General features: G+C 43.4%; 1 protein-coding gene across 1 annotated transcript in view; it reads left to right on the plus strand.

Moving 5' to 3' along the window:
* The window catches only part of LOC109895822 (nuclear receptor corepressor 2), a 125,384-nt gene that overhangs the window by 56,781 nt on the left and 49,415 nt on the right, over window positions 1-19,188 (plus strand). Inside the window, exons 5-8 of the mRNA XM_031829429.1 lie at window positions 647-829; window positions 7,960-8,076; window positions 13,417-13,473; window positions 14,880-14,932. Coding sequence (XP_031685289.1) covers window positions 647-829; window positions 7,960-8,076; window positions 13,417-13,473; window positions 14,880-14,932 — 410 coding nt within the window. The remainder of the gene's footprint in view (window positions 1-646; window positions 830-7,959; window positions 8,077-13,416; window positions 13,474-14,879; window positions 14,933-19,188) is intronic.

The raw sequence follows: 19,188 nt of genomic DNA on the forward strand, positions 1-19,188 counted from the left end.
TGTATACTTTGTGTTCTGTTTGCCAAGCAACCTGATAATTTGCATAATGGACTAAGTAAGCAGTGTTAGTATTGTGAAACACCTATAAACTGATGAGTTATAACGTCCTCTGTCAGGGGTTCCCAAACCTTGTCCCCTCGGGGCCCCCTTTCCAGTATTGGGGAACATCACATACGGAATTCTGTGGGCACAAGCACTGTTCATGACAGACTGTTCAGACTCCTCTTATTGGTGTTTAAGGCTTATTTTCTGCAATTCTACACATTTTGTCATCGGTGCAAAGAACATGTTGTAGTTTCAAATTCTATAAATTATTCCATGTCTGTGTATTCATGTGATATTTGAGTTTCAAAAAAAAGTACACATCTATTGGCAAAAAAATAATAAATAAAAAACGTTAGCTGACATGGGCTAGTTGATCTGGACATTTCTGACAAGTTATACATGGCTCTCTAAGTTATGCAATGACTAACATGACAAGAGGAACTGATGATGCACTACCCAATTTAGAAAATGCACCTTTTGTATTCTACTATTACACCTTTCAAGAGTAAGTTTAAAGCCTTTAAACTTCCTCTTGAACCCCTCGCGCCCCGCCCCCTAGTTTGGGAACCACTACTCTATGTCACCTCTTATCTCCCTCCAGGACCGGGGCAGCTCCATGGGGAAGCTAGAGCCAATCTCCCCCGTCAGCCCGGCCCAGATGGACCCTGATCTGGACCTGGTGCCTGCTCGCTTCTCCAAGGAGGAGCTCATCCAGAACATGGATCGTGTGGACCGGGAGATTACAATGGTGGAGCAACAGATCTGCAAGCTACGCAAGAAACAGGTACAGGTACCGTACAACCATGGGTTATAGGTCCTCTTCACTACGGTTTGTTTGGTGCTTGTCTGTTTGTAATTTATGAGACTGTGTTTAGATAATGGTTTTAGATTTGGTAACAAGTGCAATCAGGTATATCAATCAATCAATCAATCAAATGTATCATCAGCCGATGTCACAGTGCTGTACAGAAACACAGCCTAAAACCCCTAACGGGCTCCCTAAAAAGGCCAGAATCTAGGAAGGAACCTAGAGAACCAGGCTCTGAGGGGTGCTGGGAACCAGGCTCTGAGGGGTGCTGGGAACCAGGCTCTGAGGGGTGCTGGGAACCAGGCTCTGAGGGGTGCTGGGAACCAGGCTCTGAGGGGTGCTGGGAACCAGGCTCTGAGGGGTGCTGGGAACCAGGCTCTGAGGGGTGCTGGGAACCAGGCTCTGAGGGGTGCTGGGAACCAGGCTCTGAGGGGTGCTGGGAACCAGGCTCTGAGGGGTGCTGGGAACCAGGCTCTGAGGGGTGCTGGGAACCAGGCTCTGAGGGGTGCTGGGAACCAGGCTCTGAGGGGTGCTGGGAACCAGGCTCTGAGGGGTGCTGGGAACCAGGCTCTGAGGGGTGCTGGGAACCAGGCTCTGAGGGGTGCTGGGAACCAGGCTCTGAGGGGTGCTGGGAACCAGGCTCTGAGGGGTGTTTGGAACCAGGCTCTGAGGGGTGCTGGGAACCAGGCTCTGAGGGGTGCTGGGAACCAGGCTCTGAGGGGTGCTGGGAACCAGGCTCTGAGGGGTGCTGGGTGGAGATTTTTTATATTTTTTAAATTTTATTTCACCTTTATTTAACCAGGTAGGCTAGTTCTCATTTGCAACTGCGACCTGGCCAAGATAAAGCATAGCAGTGTGAACAGACAACACAGAGTTACACATGGAGTAAACAATTAACAAGTTGAGATTATAACAGAACATGGCAAAGATGTTCAAACTTTCAAAGATGACCAGCAGGGTCAGATAATAATAATCACAGTGGTTGTCGAGGGTGCAACATGTCAGCACCTCAGGAGTAAATGTCAGTTGGCGTTTCATAGCCATTCATTCAGAGTTAGAGACAGCAGGTGCGGTAGAGAGAGAGAGAGAGAGTCGAAAACAGCAGGTCCGGGACAAGGTAGCACGTCCGGTGAACAGGTCAGGGTTCCATAGCCGCAGGCAGAACAGTTGAAACTGGAGCAGCAGTACGACCAGGTGGACTGGGGACAGCAAGGAGTCATCAGGTCAGGTAGTCCTGAGGCATGGGGCTAAGGTAGTCCTGAGGTCCCCTGAGATAAGAGGGAGAGGAGAAGGAGAGAAAAGAGAGGGAGAATTAGAGGGAGCATACTTAAATTCACACAGGACACCGGATAAGACAGGAGAAATACTCCAGATATAACAGACTGACCCTAGCCCCCCGACACAAACTATTGCAGCATAAATACTGGAGGCTGAGACAGGATCTATATACTTTGTCTTCTAAGGATGACCTAAGTGTCTATCCGTGTCATTATTTCTCATTGCGCCTGAATGTTTCTTTGACAGTGCGTGGCCTACACTGTGTGTTTACTGTCAGCGTGTTCTCTGAGTTCCAGCAGTCTCCCTGAAAATGCTCCCATCTGTGGTTAAATCCATTATCCCTCTCATTGCCTGTCTTCAGTGGGTTTTCACACAGTAAAGCCTTGAGCCCAGACATGGTTATATTGCTGTAATTATTGTACTAAGCTACTACTGTAGTTAGGGCTCACTCAGCCTGCCACAGTGCTCTGCTTCATGGCAGTTGCTTTCTCTTCTCCTTTAACTTTCTCCTCTCTTCCTTTTTTTTAGGAGAAATGTAGGTTCAAAAAATAAATACACAAGCCATAAATAACAGCTCCCCCCGGGGGAGAGGAGGATTATGGCGGAGGTTTTGTGACTGTTTAACCACTCGTATTCCTTCCTTGCCGTCTCCCTCTTGGCTGCCTGCCACATCATGTTTTATAGAATTAGTCACAGGCTTCGCTCAACCACCCAACCCCCACCACCCTAGACCATGCGCTCTACGCAAGCCTGCCGATATCTCCAGCCGTCCCTACCCCTCTCACTTCTCTTCTCTGGCTGGCACTCAACATGCTTCTTCTTAAATCTAGGCCACCTGCAACCCATGACATGGCCCAATGTGGGAGGGGAAAGGGTAGGGCTGGGCGATATATCAAATTCATTTGATTCATTCCATTTATTTTTTGCCCAATATTCCAAATGCCTCTATCTTAAGAATGTATTTTCCTCTTTTCCCCCTTTTCTTCTTTCTTTATGATGAGCGTTTATGTCCGCTTGTTCTCATGTTGTCTTTTAGGTCTCGTCTCCTTTGCGCCTTCTGTGCTGTGTGCACCTTCCCATTTACACCAGAGATTTGTATATTATGACGACATGCACATGTCTCCTCCCTAATAATGGGATTCGTTGTCCCAAAAGCAGGAAGGCAGGTGGACAAGCTTAGGTCCAAAATAAGCCCATAAAAACGCCGTTGGGCTTATTTTGGATGGATTCTTTTAGTGAGAGTGAAGCCTCTCACTTTGCCTCTTCCTCTATGGTTGACACACATCAAGCCCCTGTCGCTCACAATAACAAAGAGGAGAGTTCACTTTTTCCTCTCCGACAAGCGGTTTCAACTCGCTATTTGCATTTGAGGTTTGGTCCAACAGAATGGGTCCTATGGACACCGAAACACTGAGACATTGTTTTACTGTAGTAGAGGAGAAGTGAACCTTTATCTAACAAACCCTTTATGGTTAATCTACTCAAATTGTGCACAAAGCAGAAACTACTAAAACGACCGTATCAATGAACCCGGATTCGGGAAAATTAATGCTCAGTTTGTCGCACACATTCAAGTACTGCTGATATCATTTTAGCCAAAGACCGTTATACTAGCTGTCCAGTCTGTTTTATAATTGTGCAATAAGCATAAAACGGTTATACAAGGAATTGGCAACTCATTCTCGTTCTGAGAAACGAGGTAGGCCCCTTGATTTCAACATTTGAACAAAGTGGATAGGCTAGCATGCTGTTGAATCAGTTGAAGGACTGAAGGGTGTGTTCATAACAACTCAACTGTTATACTTTGTTAGCTAGCAAATAGATCCAAGTTGGTTCAACTGGAAATCTAAAGCTGGCTACTCACTAACGTGGACTTGTGCTTGAGAGATTGTTCATGAGACCTGGGTTAATTCTCTCTAGCCTAATACCTGCTACAACAAGTTAGTCATTATTAGTGAATGTGCATTAGGCATGATTCTGGACATTTCTTTTTTTTATAAAAAAAAGGTCATTTTCATAGACGGACTTCAAAGCCAGATCAGTGATTATTGCAAGAAGCAGGTTAATGGTTGTTGAAGGCTTATATTTAGCCTAGGTATGTCTTCATAACCCCTACATTCATTAGATTATTACTGACTGTTAGCACTGCATTTGACCGTTTTAATTGTACAACAAAGCTTATTTCTTTCTCTCTATCTATATCTATATATATATATATATATATATATATATTATTTATTTATTTATTGTGAATAGCCCATAAGTTTGAAAAAATCAAGCCAGCGGAGGAGGGATGCGAGGGATGGGCTGTGGTGGGCGGCAGCTGAGAAGAGAGCGAGCGTGATGAGGTCCAGTGAATGATTGAGAGAGTAAGCTCTGCTACCTAGAAAAATAAATCAAACCCCCCTCCCCTTCCCTCAACAAACGCTATGTTTTTTATTTTTTATGGATGTTTTATTTTTTTAACTATTCCCCCCCCCCCATAGTGCTTTCCTCCGCACAGCTCTCCAAGTATTAAAACATCTGGAGCAATTAAGTAGTGTGGTAAAACTTTATTTAAAGAGTTCTGGCAGAGTGTGGGCCTGGGGATCAGGTTACAGCCAGCCTGTGTTGTGTCAGCCAGGCTCAGGACGGCTAGTTTATTTTATTTTACTCCATGGTGGGTTTAGGAAGAGAAGGGGGTTCTGGGAATGTTTGTGTTTTCCTCCCCAGATGCTTATCCAGCTCGATTGGGGCACAGGATGATCCATCACGCGCCATTCTGCTGGGGATCCTCTGAGGGCCCAGGGCCAGCTTTCTCTTCCCCTATTGAGCCCCTGGCCTCTTTCAGGGGAAGGGAGGGAAGAAGGGGACTGGATCTAGTGTAGATCACCTCCCAGCACAGCAGGCAGCACACTGACAGGGAGTCCCAGCCCCCAGTGAAAGAGCTTCACTAACACCCCTGGCTGGGCCACTAACAGACCCGCAGCTCTGCTGCCACATACAACCAACACTGCCCCTTGTCTGTTTATGCCAAATGTCTTATTATTCCTACTTACCTATCCTGTTTATTGGAGCATCATACATTTATTCCTCTTTAGAAATGTTACATGAAGATGTAATCAACTGTTATGTCAGTTACTGGTGATCTATGATTGTGCCTTTGCACTGAGGAGGCCATAATGTCTCCACTTAATACACATTGTGAACATAATGGATCAGTTCAATGGACGCTGGCATGACCACTGTGCCATTGCTTTGAATATGTTCTGGCAATTGTTACATAGGAACTTAACTGGGAGGAAAGATGTTTAACTTTTTACATTTGTATCACAAGCAATTTTTGTGCAATTCATGATGACATTTGCAATAGTAGGCCCTTTTTAGAACTATACATTCTTTCAGTAAGACACTGATCTGTGAACCGTACATGATACAGTAACATATAGGTGTTCATATACTCCTTAGTGTTCTCTCAAAAAGGAATTATGTCTGGATTCTGAAATTCACATTTTCACATTCATAAAAAATATTAATATCTCAACTAACCTTTTTGGTTTTTGCTTATTTAAAAAAAAATATATCTTACTCTACAAACATGTCAAATTTCCAGAGTGGACTCTGTGGTACCTAAAAATGAACACTATAAGCCATTAACCAATCATAGCCCTCCTTTAGAATTGCAAGTTCAGCAAGTAACCAGCAGAGGGAGTTCTCTTTGAATCCATTTTCCCATTCACCGTGTTGGTGGTACTGATAAAATTGATCATACCTTCAGAATTAGCAGAAAGCCAATTTGGGAAATTTGATTTACATGTAGAATATATTGTTCCAAACGATATGTCTTAACATGAACAAAATAAAAAAGGGTCATTTTGAGATATTAATATTTTGTTATGTTTAATAAATGAATGTGATTCTCCCACCCCTTCGGAATCAAAGCATACTCTGTATTTCTGACTCGGAGCACACTATAAGGAGTATAATTACACCAAGATGTTATCTGTATCATGTACGGTTCACAGATCATAGGCTCATACTGGAAGCGTATAGGTCTAAAAAGGGCCTAAAATGGCCTCTGTCATCACGATTTTCTCAAATGGTTTGTGATTCAAATGTAAAAAAGCATTTAAAAACGCCTTCCTTCCAATGAAGTTTCTATGTGAGAATTGCCAGAACATTCTGAGATACCAAAAATATGTTCCGCTCCCGCTGGTGTGGAATCACCCCCAAATGCTTTGTCTCCTCAGTACTACTCTCACTCTCTTCTCTGGCATGGGGCCGGCCCTGGCTTTGTTTACTCCATGTTGTGGTAAACAGAATTAGAATACTGTAAGTTAATAGGATCTCTGTGGTGGTAAGTTAACTCCCCTGGGTCCAGTTAATCAGAGGGTTAACACTAGGACCGATGGGCCTTTCAGCCTATAAGTACCCGCTAGAGAATGTTGTCGGGCATCCCCTTGAGCATACACATCAGATTCATACATAGCAACCCACAAGGCACCAACGCGTAATACATTGGACATAAACAATTGTAAAGGATGAATTGCATGACGAAATCGGCTGTTCGTGGGTATATGTTCATGAAAAGATATTAAAACGCGTCATTTGTTTGGATAGAGCCAGGGATCTGTTTTGTAATATTCTACAAAGGCTTACTGCAACATGTATAGCCTATTTCGTTTCCCTTCCAATAAAAACATTAGTGTAATACATCTGATCAATTGTATTTATAGATTTGACTAGTAAAAGAGTTTATAGTAAGTAATACAGTCCAGTTACAACCTCTCACAGGCTCAGGCATGGGAGGCAGAGGCTCAAAGTCAACGTCAGAATCAGATGAAGACCCCACATTTGATCGTTCAAATTCAATCACCTTCCTCATGCTTATCATTCAGTCCCATTTAAATTCAACTGGGAAGTCACGTCTCAATGGTCAGTTTTGGGTTTCTGTCGCCCATTCATCCGTTGACGTCATTCATTCAGTGAGGAAAGCAGCGTATTAGCGTCTGGGTACCGAGGCCCTACGGCAGATTTTGTCTTGGCACCTTAAGGTCGTAATCGTTGTAAAAATAAAAATAAACTACAAACAACAACAGGTTAACAACCTCTAAATACATTTCTGTTTGTGATTTGTAAAATTCAGACAACTGAGCGATGTACCAATATGTAGGAAAAGTCAGGGATGGAGGACGTAGCTTTTTGTTGTTGTTGCAGATTGTTAATAAAACCTAAATCAAACGTCAGTGGCCGTTGTCCTATTTGGTATTCATAAGGATCCCCATTAGCAGCTGCAAAAGCATCAGCTACTCTTCCTGTGGTCCACGTGAAACATGACACGTAGTACAGAACATTATTAGTCATGGACTGAAATGCGTAGATTTAAAGTGGCACACAGCCTACATATCAGTACATACACACTATCTAGGTCTAATACATAGTACAGTGAAAATTACCATACAAGATATATAAAATGTCTGCGTCTTTTCACAGTCCCCTTTGTGCGGTAAGGTGTTTTTTAAAAACTGGATGTTCAAGTGTTAAGCTATTTACAGTTAATAGGACAGTTAGGCACATCACTGCTGGAGATGATGAGGAGCAAGAGGGGGAGGAGCTACACACTGCTTGAGTAACCTGTCTCCACGGAAACAGAGGAGCACAAACGTGCTGCAGGATCGGGCCTTTTGCCTTTGTTCATGGCTTGTGATGATAACCTTTTATCTGTCATCTTTCTCTTGCATGTTCTTCTCCCCCAATCTGATTTAAAGGGACATCTTGTCTGCACACTTTGTTCACCAGTAACTGTGTGTGTGTGTGTGTGTGTGTGTGTGTGTGTGTGTGACCTGTAGCAACAGCTGGAGGAGGAGGCAGCAAAGCCCCAGGAGCCGGCGCGGTCCATGATCTCCCCTCCGCCCAGCGAGGCCAAGCACCGTAGCCTGGTGCAGATCATCTACGACGAAAACAGGGTCAGTACCATCGTACACACACACTTACTGCTTTCTCTCTGTGTAATTATCTGCATCTCAATCAGTGCTTGGGGCTGGAATTGCTGTAATCAGTGCTAATGACCTCACTGTTGGCTAGTGTTAGAATACATGTAGCAAGCTCTCCCCTGTGTCACATTGAGTACGTTTACATGCACACTAATAATTCGATAATCAACTGATTATGGCAATAGTCGCGTAAACACTTCTCTCTGCTCATCTTGATCAGCCTAAGGTCAAAATCGACATAGGCATAAACCGATTAAAATAGCTGTTTTTCTGAGAAATCTTTAGAATTATTAGTACATGTAAACAGCTTAATCGGCGTTCTGTCGTTGTTTTTGATCTGCGCATGTACCGTAGCGCAAGCCTCCCTCTTATGCGTGTGGGAAGTGAATTCTGACAGTATGCTTCTTAGAAATAGGTTTCACATACAACCTTTATATGTCCCAACTCTGAATCAATTAGGCTTCACAAAAATAACACGGTTATTTTACATGACATTTATCGAATGTTATTTTTGGTGGGGATTTCCTGCACAAGTCCCATCAGGTAGCCTGATTTCAGATGTGTCCATGTAAACAGGATTATTAGGGAAAGTGATCTTCTTGCGAAGCATCTAAACATTTTAAACAAACTATTCAATTAATCTGACTATCCACAATCTAATTGTGTGCACGTACGTACCCAACCATCATCATTATGGCCTTTAGTTGTAGGCGGGATGATGATCTAAGATAATGAGCAACATCATTACTAAAACTCACTCATTTTGAATGAATGTTGCTGTCTGACTGAAATTGTGTTATTTGATTTTATCTGGTCTTTCTGGGGTCACAGAAAGGGGTTGAGATTGAGATGGAAGCTGTGGAGGAAGTAGAGTGGGAGAATCTGGATGAAGTGTAGAGGAAGTCTCCGACAGCTCTTTGATGATGAAACACTAGTATGATAGACTGTCTCTTGGCTTCTCCCTTGAAAAATAGGAATCCTACTGTTTGAGAACTTAATTAATAATTTGAAGGGCACATGTAAGGTTTTTTTTTTGTTGAGTTTTGCTATGACCATGATTGATATTCTGTGAAGAGATAAAACTCTGAGCTCTGTCATTGCTGTTACTTGGCTCGACAGTACTGTCAAATGCCACTGTCAATAGAGAGGTGGAAAGGCTGTATTAGAAGGTATTCATTCATTAGCCTCCCAGTCTTATTGAAATAGCAGGCAAAGTCCTCCTGTCTGATGGTGTAGTCTGCCAAAGGTCAGCATCATTTAGCAGGTGAACCATTTTCTCTTTTTTGTCTTTAATTTTTAAATTGTCTGAATGTAAGAATGTCATACAGGTTTACGTCTACCAATGTAGTTTGTTTTGATGAGTAGGATATTATGTAGTAGTAGTTAAAGCATTCATTTCCAATACTCTTAGTCCACCTAGTGGTGAGCACTGCTCCATGCACACACAAAACTGTATAAAAATGATTGTGTTGATTGCAATAGTACATCGTTGTACGGGGTCTTCTCCCACTCATCGTACAGACTCCAGATGGTCCCCTGATGGCCAGCAGCATACCACCCTGCATCCCACTGCTGAAACTAAGCAGGGTTGGTCTTGGTCAGTCTCTAGATGGGAGACCAGATGCTGTTGGAAGTGGTGTTGGAGGACCAGTAAGGGGCAGTCTTTCCTCTGGTCTAAAAAACATATCCCAATTCCCCAGAGCAGTGATTGGGGACATTGCCCTGTGTAGGGTGCCGTCTTTCGGGTGGGACGTTAAACGGGTGTCCTGACTCTCTGTGGTCACGAAAAGACCCCATGGCACTTATCGTAAGAGTAGGGGTTTTAACCCTGGTGTCCTGGCTAAATTCCCAATCTGGCCTTCATACCATCATGACCACCTAATCATCCCCAGCTTACAATTGGCTCATTCATCCCCCTCCTCTTTACTGTAAATATTCCCCAGGTCATTGCTGTAATTGAGAATGTGTTCTCAGTCAACTTACCTGGTAAAATAAGGGTAAAAAAAAGTACTAATAATGTCCTGTATGTGTAAGGGCCAGGATGGTCTTTATTTGACTCATTATCTACCCTGATGCCTAGTCACTTTACCCTGGCTTCATGTACATTATCTACCTCAAATACCGTATTATTATCTTTCCTGATGCCTAGTCACTTTACCCTGCCTTCATGTACATTATCTACCTCAAATATCTTATAATCTTTCCTGATTCTAGTCACTTTACCCTGCCTTCATGTACATTATCTTTCCTGATGCCTAGTCGCTTTACCCTGCCTTCATGTACATTATCTTTCCTGATGCCTAGTCGCTTTACCCTGCCTTCGTGTACATTATCTTTCCTGATGCCTAGTCACTTTACCCTGCCTTCATGTACATTATCTACCTCAAATATCTTATAATCTTTCCTGATTCTAGTCACTTTACCCTGCCTTCATGTACATTATCTTTCCTGATACCTAGTCGCTTTACCCTGCCTTCATGTACATTATCTACCTCAAATGCGTCGTACCTCTACACCTTGATATGGTACTGGTACTCCCTGTATGTAGCTTCATTCTTGTGTATTTTATTCCTCATGTGTTAGTATTTTTTTTAATGCATTGTTGGGAAGGGATTGTATTTGGCGCATGTGACAAATAACATTTGATTTGATTCAGTGGCCATGTCAGAGTCTTCTAAAAGGTAAACTCTTAAATTAGTTATCTTCTATTATATACTAGAAAAAGTCATTATCTGATAGAGACCTGCTGAAGACAATAGTACTTTATACCTTTCACCCCAGAGCTAAATCATAATGGCATGATTGACTCCATGCCGCAAGAGTTTGCTGAGCACCCATGTGATGATCTCAAAGCCTGGAAGTGTGTGGATGACTCGTCCAATGTCCCTGACCTCTGGAACACTTTGCACTCTACTCTGAGTGGGACTAGCACTGATTGCTGCTGGGCTGAGCCTACCACACTGGCCCCACTCTCTCCCTAGACTATGTAAACAAAAATCTGACCTAATTATGTACGATTTGAGTTCTGTGTTCACCGAGATTACACCATTATATACACAGCCCTCTACAAGTCCCAGCCCAAAGTGATGGTGTGGGACTGTGACTGATGGTATGTTTGCAAATGTATTATGCAGGAAGGTGTATGTGAAGAAGGCAAGGTAATCATGTAGTTTCTGGATATGTTCTCTCCTCGTTTGTGTACCTGCATGGGTGTTGGTGTTTGTCTTTGGTCCCTTGCCCTCCTCAGCCTTTGTATAGGGTACTCTACTATTGTTGGAGGGGTGTGTGTCAGGGAGGGGTGTGCGTGCTCTTGCGTGTTTGTGTGTGTTTCAGCACCTGGCTGTAATTACTCCAGCCTCAGTAGCAGTAGCACTATCATAGTCCCTTGTAACACACACACACGGTACAGAGAGCCCTCAAAGCACTGCGCCTTCATTCTGGTTGTGCCACTATTAAACCCTCTCATTTTAATTACGTATCTTTTATGATGTAGCCCATATTTCCATTGTGTCGCTGGTGTCATCTGTCCCTGTGGGCTCAGTATCACCTCATCTCTGAGACAAGGAGACACCCACAGGCCTTTGTCAATGCCACAGGCAACGCCACTCATGTTCACTCATCTCATTAGAACATGGCTGCCTTGGACACATACAAGAGAGACAACTGGGACTCTCACTGGAACTGCACTATCATAGTCCCTTGTAGCACACACACGGTACAGAGAGCCCTCAAGGCCCTGCACCTTCAGTCTGGTTGTGCCACTATTAAACCCTCTCGTTTTAATTTCGTATATATTATGATGTAACCAATATTTCCATTTTCTTTAGATGGAAAATGCTTCTTTGACTTCTGTTGGGGAAGAGCAGCGCAGTTAGTTTTCTGTTCAAGTGCCAGTCCTCCTGTCTAAGCACTAGGGGGCATGTTTGAAGTGGACTGGCCTCACTCACAATCACTGGTAATCTCATGTCAGATGTGATTGGTTGAGATGGATTTGAGGAGGAACTGTAGCATGTCAAAGCTCCATGTTGATCAACACGGTGTTGTCATTACCCCTCTTAATTTAGCTTACACCTTTATCCCCTTTGTTGCTGATGCCCTTGAGTGTAGTCTTTGATGCCCTTAATCTGACATACAATTCATGGCAAATGTATAGGCTGCATTACAGGTCTTTATCAGTACAATATGGTGGACATAAAGGGGACAGTCCTAATCAGGAAATGGCAACATGTAGAGACGTTTCCAGTTCTCCCTCTTCTCTCACTCAGGATTAAATCCTTGTTAATTGCTGTTCATTAAACAGTCCTTAAAAAAATACATATATTAGTCATCTGCAGAATGTTACAGCCTTCTTTTGGATGAGGAAGCATCGGAGAGAAAGGAAGGAAGAAAGAAAAAAGTGTGACCATGGGGGGGCAGGGAGAGAGAGCGCACCAGAGAGAGGGCGACAGAGCCAGAGAGAGGGCGACAGAGCCAGAGAGAGGGCGACAGAGCCAGAGAGAGGGCGACAGCCAGAGAGAGGGGTCAGCAGGTTGACGTTTGTCATGCATCTTGCCCTAGAGGAAGAACTGAGCAATTTCTGCTAGATGGGCTAGATGAAAACAAACATGTGATTTCTGGTTTTAATTTAAGTTTAGGGTTAGGCATTAGAGTTGGCAGTGTGTTTAGGGTTGGAAAAAGAATACGATTTTGTGGCTGTGCCAGCTAGTGACCACTCTGCAGAGCTGCCTCCTAAACAACATTCAGGGACACTGCACACAGCACGTGACATGGCTAAATATAAATGTATAGAGCTCAGCTGAGTAGAGGTCATCTGTGATAGAGGTACAAAGATGGGGTTGTGCTTCTCTTCTTCACAATCACTGCCAACCAGCTCTGTTTTATCTCTTAAGCTTGTGTAGTGAAACCTCAACCTGAGCGCACTGCGAAGGACAGATCTTTGTCTCTGTTTTGTCAGATGTTCCTTATGGAGAAGCACAGCAGCCATGCAGTCTTGCACGCACTCTGTCCCAGTGTCTCACTCTTTCTCTTGCTCTTCCTCTCCCGCTCTCCCTCACCTGCTTGCTCTCGCTCTACCTCTCTCTGTCCCTCAGTGTGTGCTCGGGGAGGTGAGTAATCTTTTCTCCGGTAGGAGAAGAGCGAGGGAGCGGATCGAGTTTTTGCCTTGTGTTAAAAGCTCTAAAAATAGTTGCTGCACACAGTGCCCATCCAAACGTCATTCATTGAGTGAGCTAGCTGCTGCGTTGCCTTGGTGATGGGAGACGTGAGGCTTTGTAGTTGATATGTGCTGAGTATGTTTGTGTGTTCTCTCCTCAGAAAAAGGCAGAGGAAGCTCACTGGATTCTGGAAGGACTGGGACCCCGAGTAGAACTGGTGAGCCTCTGCTGTTTTCTCACCTCTTAATGGTCATCTGAATAAAATATCTAGCAACTTGTATTATTTGACCACAGGGAGGAGGGACAAGTAGCAGGGGAGGAGGGTTAGAGGGAGGAGAAAGAAAGAGGGGGAGGAGTTTGTTGGAATTGAAAGATGGCCATGTGTAGCAGGGGGTGTAGTGAGCAGGCCCTGGAGACAGGCCGAGGTGGGTTTCGTTCTTCTGTTCAGGGATGAGAGCGAGATGGACGGGCATAATGATGGCGCTGTCTGTCTCTGTTGGCTAGGAGCCAGACACGGCCAGTGTTTCATAAATGAGCTGCTGCTGTCTGGAAGAGAGGATCTTACTGACAGTACTGTATATTATCAGTGGGAGTCAGACATCATACTTGCTCTTTATAAGCTGATTTGGGTTTGACAATAATACCTAATGTTCGCTTTCGAAGAGTTTTGTCATGAGCAACTGAAAATATAGTGGAGAACAACAAGTTCAGATTCAAATGTTTGACCTATGGGAAGGTGTTTGTAGTTCATTGGTTTAAACAACTTTTAATCCCCCTTGTGCCGTGAAATAAAAATATGTTTTGTTTGTTTTGTGGCCAAACTTATACAAATTGTACACAAAGATGGTCTCCTTCGCTTATGAGTCGGTTCTCACTCTGTACAGTCCAGTCTCTTGAGAGGGGCTGAATTAGGGTGTCGTGTCCTCGTTGTGCCCACTGCTTGTCGTTGTCAGCTTGGCACAGCATTAACAGTTATATACTATCATGGAGCAAAGAGCTTTGTTTCACTCTGTCTCGTAGATATAGATTTAAATGGGCTTTTGATTGAATGAATAATAGATTCAGTAATAATTGAATGTAATGGTTTAGTTGGTTGAGTTATTGAATGATGGTGCACCAGGGTTTCCCCCAGGAATTTTTAAGAAGGTGGTGCTGCTGAGTACGCCGGGGGGAGGTCCGGGGGGAGGTCCGGACGGGGGTAAACTCAACATATCTTCCCCTTTTTTTAACACCTGTAACTGCCATTTCCAGCAATCTAGAGCAGAACGTTGCCTTAAATGATAACAAATAACTTATTCTTTCATTCTTCGGGGAGAACCGTGTACACAATGTGAGCCAAAACTTTTTGACAGACCTTTCTCGGTTAGGTTGATAAAACATGCATGAATTCATAACATTTGTCTTATGTCTGACTCTGTTCAGCATCTTGTAGGTAGAATGTAATGGGTAAATTGCGTAGCTGCATTTAGCGTAGTAACTTTGCAGTGACACCAGACCGTGTACAGGGAAGTCGTAAACAGTATGTTTAACCCTCTAGAGTTGATGTTCCTTGCTGCTGTGAAACAGGATTCTCACCTCTGGCAGCATCTCCTAACCTTTCCATCGGTTTCTTCTCTCTCCCAGCCTCTGTACAACCAGCCCTCCGATACCAAGCAGTACCATGAGAACATCAAAATGTAAGTTAGCCCGCCCTCTGGGGAAAGGGACTGGGTTTATGTTAATGTGTGTGCGTGTCATCTGTCACTGTAGGCTCAGTGTGATTGCTATGGTCCTAAATGCCATCACTGCGCCCCTCATGTGCCCCAGAGATTCCCATCCCAACAAACGACCACAGAGAGTGAATCACGTGGTGTCAACCACGTGTATGGAGTCTTTATAGCCGTGACAATGTGCTGAAACAATTCTTTAACCGTGCGGTCTGTGACAACCCGTTGAGATCATGTTTCTGCGGAAATGACTTTATGCAGTCATAAAATGAAAATCCTTCACTTAAGTTGAACTTATAAATGTAATGCAGAAAGTGCAAATGGGTTAAGTAAAATGGCCCGCTTGAGGTTTAGCTCTGAGTTGTCAGTGGAGAATGAGTTAGATGGTATGGCCACCTAGATGGCCACCTGACCTCTTACCCTCACTGCCACTCTGTTTCCACTCCGTTTGATCCTTGCACTGTTTGATCAGTATTATTGCCTCAAAGCAATTAGCAGAAAGGGGTGTGTGTGTGTGTGTGTGTGTGTGTTATTAAATACCGCAGTATAGCTTTGATCCACCACAATTGACTTCTTTGTGCCCCTAACCGGTTTGATAACCTTGGCACCTGTCCCTGGTAAGAAAGATGAGTACCTTGGATTCATGGACACCACCTCTACATTTCTCAGGAATACAGTACACGCTTAGTGTTGGACAAAAGAAACTTTAGAAACGGACCAGAGCAGCTAATCTCTCTCTCCACCATCTGGTGTCCGGAGCACAATGCCATCTCTGTCCTTATACGACTTAATCTCTCAGCCCTGGTCTGGCCTGCCAGCCAGAGACGGCGTAAGTAGGGGTTGCGGGGTGTGGCCGCCCCCCCTGGTTTGCACACCTTTTGAAGTTCAGATGGGAACAGGAATAGTAACTGAAGTCTGGACACTGACTGTAGGCCTCACATGTAGCCTGTCATAATATCCATTCCAAGACGAACTGAGATACAAGTACTATCAGAAACATGTTGGATTGTTTGCACAGTCCTTTTCACCAGTCAAACCAGACATTTTGCACAGGAAATTTCCCCGGTCATTCACAAACCGTCCACGCTCCGCAAGAGAAGCAGAAATTAAAGAGAGAACTTTACAAATGTAAAATCGATTGTTGATTATGCATTCATTTTATTAATTTATTATTATATTCTGGTGAGCAATGCTATTCAATTTTCTACAGCATGACAGAAGAGGCCACCTATCTAATTAAGTGAAAAAAAATTAAGTGAAAAAAAATGTACTGAAAAATATGTAAATGAGGCATAAAAAAAGATCAACACAATTAATGACAAGATAATTCCAGACTGTGCCGTTGTTGTGCTTATTTATGATATAATAGTCACGTTCTCATTAAATAATCTTATTATGGCAAAAAAATTGAGGCTTAGTTAATTCAATTTGACTTATTTTTCAAGATATTGCTATAGCCTAGCTGATTAAAAGACACGGTTTTGATTTGTAAAGTTCAAATAGAATATAGTCTTGCACATGATAGTCTTGCACTTCACAATGCTTCATCAATGTTAAATATCTTAATATTCGATTTAATCATACACTGGGTGTACAAAACATTAAGACCACCTGCTCTTTCCATGACTTAGACTGACCAGGTGAATCCAGGTGAACGCTATGATCCCTTATTGATGCCACCTGTTAAATCCACTTCAATCAGTGTAGATGAAGGGGAGGAGACGGGTTAAAGAAGGATTTTTAAGCCTTGACAATTGAGACATGGATTGTGTATGTGTGCAATTCAGAGGGTGAATGGGCAAGACAAAAGATTTAAATGCCTTTGTTGAACGTGGTATGGTGGTAGGAGCCAGGCACAACTGTGGGAAGCATTGGTGTCAACATGGGCCAGCATCCCTGTGGAACGCTTTCGAAACCTTGTAGAGTCCATGCCCTGAAGAACGGAGGCTGTTCTGAGGGTACAAGGGTGGTGCAAGGAAGGTGTTCTTAATGTTTTGTACACTCAGAGTATATTGTCCAATTAACACATATGGAATAATGTAGTAACCAAAATAGTGTTAAACAAATCAAATATATTTTCAATTTGAGATTCTTCAAAGTAGCCACCCTTTACTTTGATGACAGCTTTGCAGACACTTGGCATAATCACAACCAGCTTCACGAGGAATGCTTTTCCAACAGTCTCGAAGGAGTTGCCACATATGCTGAGCACTTGTTGGCTGCTTTTCCGTCACTCTGCGGTCAAACTCGTCCCAAACTATAATGCCTGAAGGTGTGTTTTGGGTCATTGTCTTGTTGAAAAACAAATGATAGTCCCACTAAGCGCAAACCAGATGGGATGGCGTTTCACTGCAGAATGCTGTGTAGCCATGCTGTTTAAGGGTGCCTTGAATTCTAAATAAATCACACAGTGTCATAAGCAAAGCACCATTACTCCTCCTCCTCCATGCTTCTTGGTGGGAACCACATATGCAGAGATCATCCGTTCACCTACTTTGCGTCTCACAAAGACACGGAGGTTGGAACCAAAAGTCTCACATTTGGAATCATTTGGAATTTCACCGGTCTAATGACCATTGCTCGTGTTTCTTGGCAAAGCAAGTTTCTTATTGGTGTCCTTTAGTAGTGGTTTCTTTGCAGAAATGTATCCATGAAGGCCTGATTCACACAGTCTCCTCTGAACAGTTGATGTTGAGATGTGTCTGTTACTTCAACTCTGAAGTACTTATTTGGGCTGCAATTTCTGAGCCTGGCGGTCCTCATGAGAGCCAGTTTCATCATAATGCTTGATGGCTTTTGCGACTGCACTTGAAGAAACTTTCAAAGTCCTTGAAATGTCCCATATTGACTGACCTTCATATCTTCTTAAAGTAATGATGGACTGTCGTTTCTCTTTGCTTGTTTGAGCTGTTCTTGCCATAATATGGACTTGGTCTTTTACCAAATAGGGCTATCTTCTTTAGAGCAACCCTACCATGTCACAACACAACTGATTCGCTCAAAACGCATTGAGGAAAGAAATCCATAAATTAACTTTTAAGAAGGCACACCTGTTAATTGAAATGCATTCCAGGTGACTACCTCATGAAGCTGGTTGAGAGAATGCCAAGAGTGTTTATTTTGCAAAGTTTGTTTTGATTTAACACTTTTTACTACATGATTCCATATGTTATTTCATAGTTTTAAAAAAATAAAGAAAACCCTTGGAATTGAGTAAATTCTAAACTTTTGTCTAAATTCTAAGTCTAAACTTTTGAATTGGTACTGTACGTGTCTGAGTGTGTGGGAGAGGGAATCAGGGAGTTTAAATGTTTGTTTATATAGGAACATGTTTCGATGAAGAGATCACCATGTCGTCTTAGGATATCTTTAGACTGCTTCTGTGCTGTTTTCTTCTGCCCCACACACACACACACACACACACACACACACACACACACACACACACACACACACACACACACACACACAGGCATGTGATGTGACTGTGGCATCCAAGCTGGCCGTCTAGTATGGACAAGTACGCCTCCAAACCACCCCAGTTCCCAACTTATTACATTCAGTTTTACATGAAAGGTATTTTGGTTTCCACAACAGCATAAATATCTCTGACTCACAGGTCAGCTCACATGTTAGTGGTGTGGGCAGAGTGTGGCACGCATGGAAATTTGGTGAAGTCACAGCTCGGAGGTGTGAAGAATAACCTTCCAGCCCCCAGACAGTAGCCACCCCCCTCCAAACTCAAACCACACACACACACACTGCCTGCTTCTCCCCTGTCCACCTCTAACATCTTATTACTCAGTATAGAACTCTGCCTGTGTGTGTTTTTGTCCGTCTTGTATTTGACCTAGTATCTCTGCCTGTGTCTATGCACACGGAGTGATTGTGTGTGTGTGAATCAACGTTCAAATGGGTCTCAGTATGTGTTTATATTAATGAGTTTAGATGTTTGTTTATATAGAAACACGTGTAGATGGCAGTGTCTTTGTTGTGATGTGGTCACCGTGTCCACTTACAGAATCTTTAGACGGCCTCTGTGCTGTTTTCTGCTTAACATACGTGCGCGCGCACTAGTACAGCCTTACTTAATTCCTGCTGTCTGTCTGTCCTTGCCTGTGGCCTGGATCCTAGCTGATGTGACTCACGGTGAATTAGATGGCACGTGACCTTACAACTGACAGGAATAAAAACGTCATCTTTCACCGAAGGCCGAGAGAACGGAT

Source organism: Oncorhynchus kisutch, linkage group LG8, assembly GCF_002021735.2.
Source record: "Oncorhynchus kisutch isolate 150728-3 linkage group LG8, Okis_V2, whole genome shotgun sequence".
NCBI lineage: Eukaryota > Metazoa > Chordata > Actinopteri > Salmoniformes > Salmonidae > Oncorhynchus > Oncorhynchus kisutch.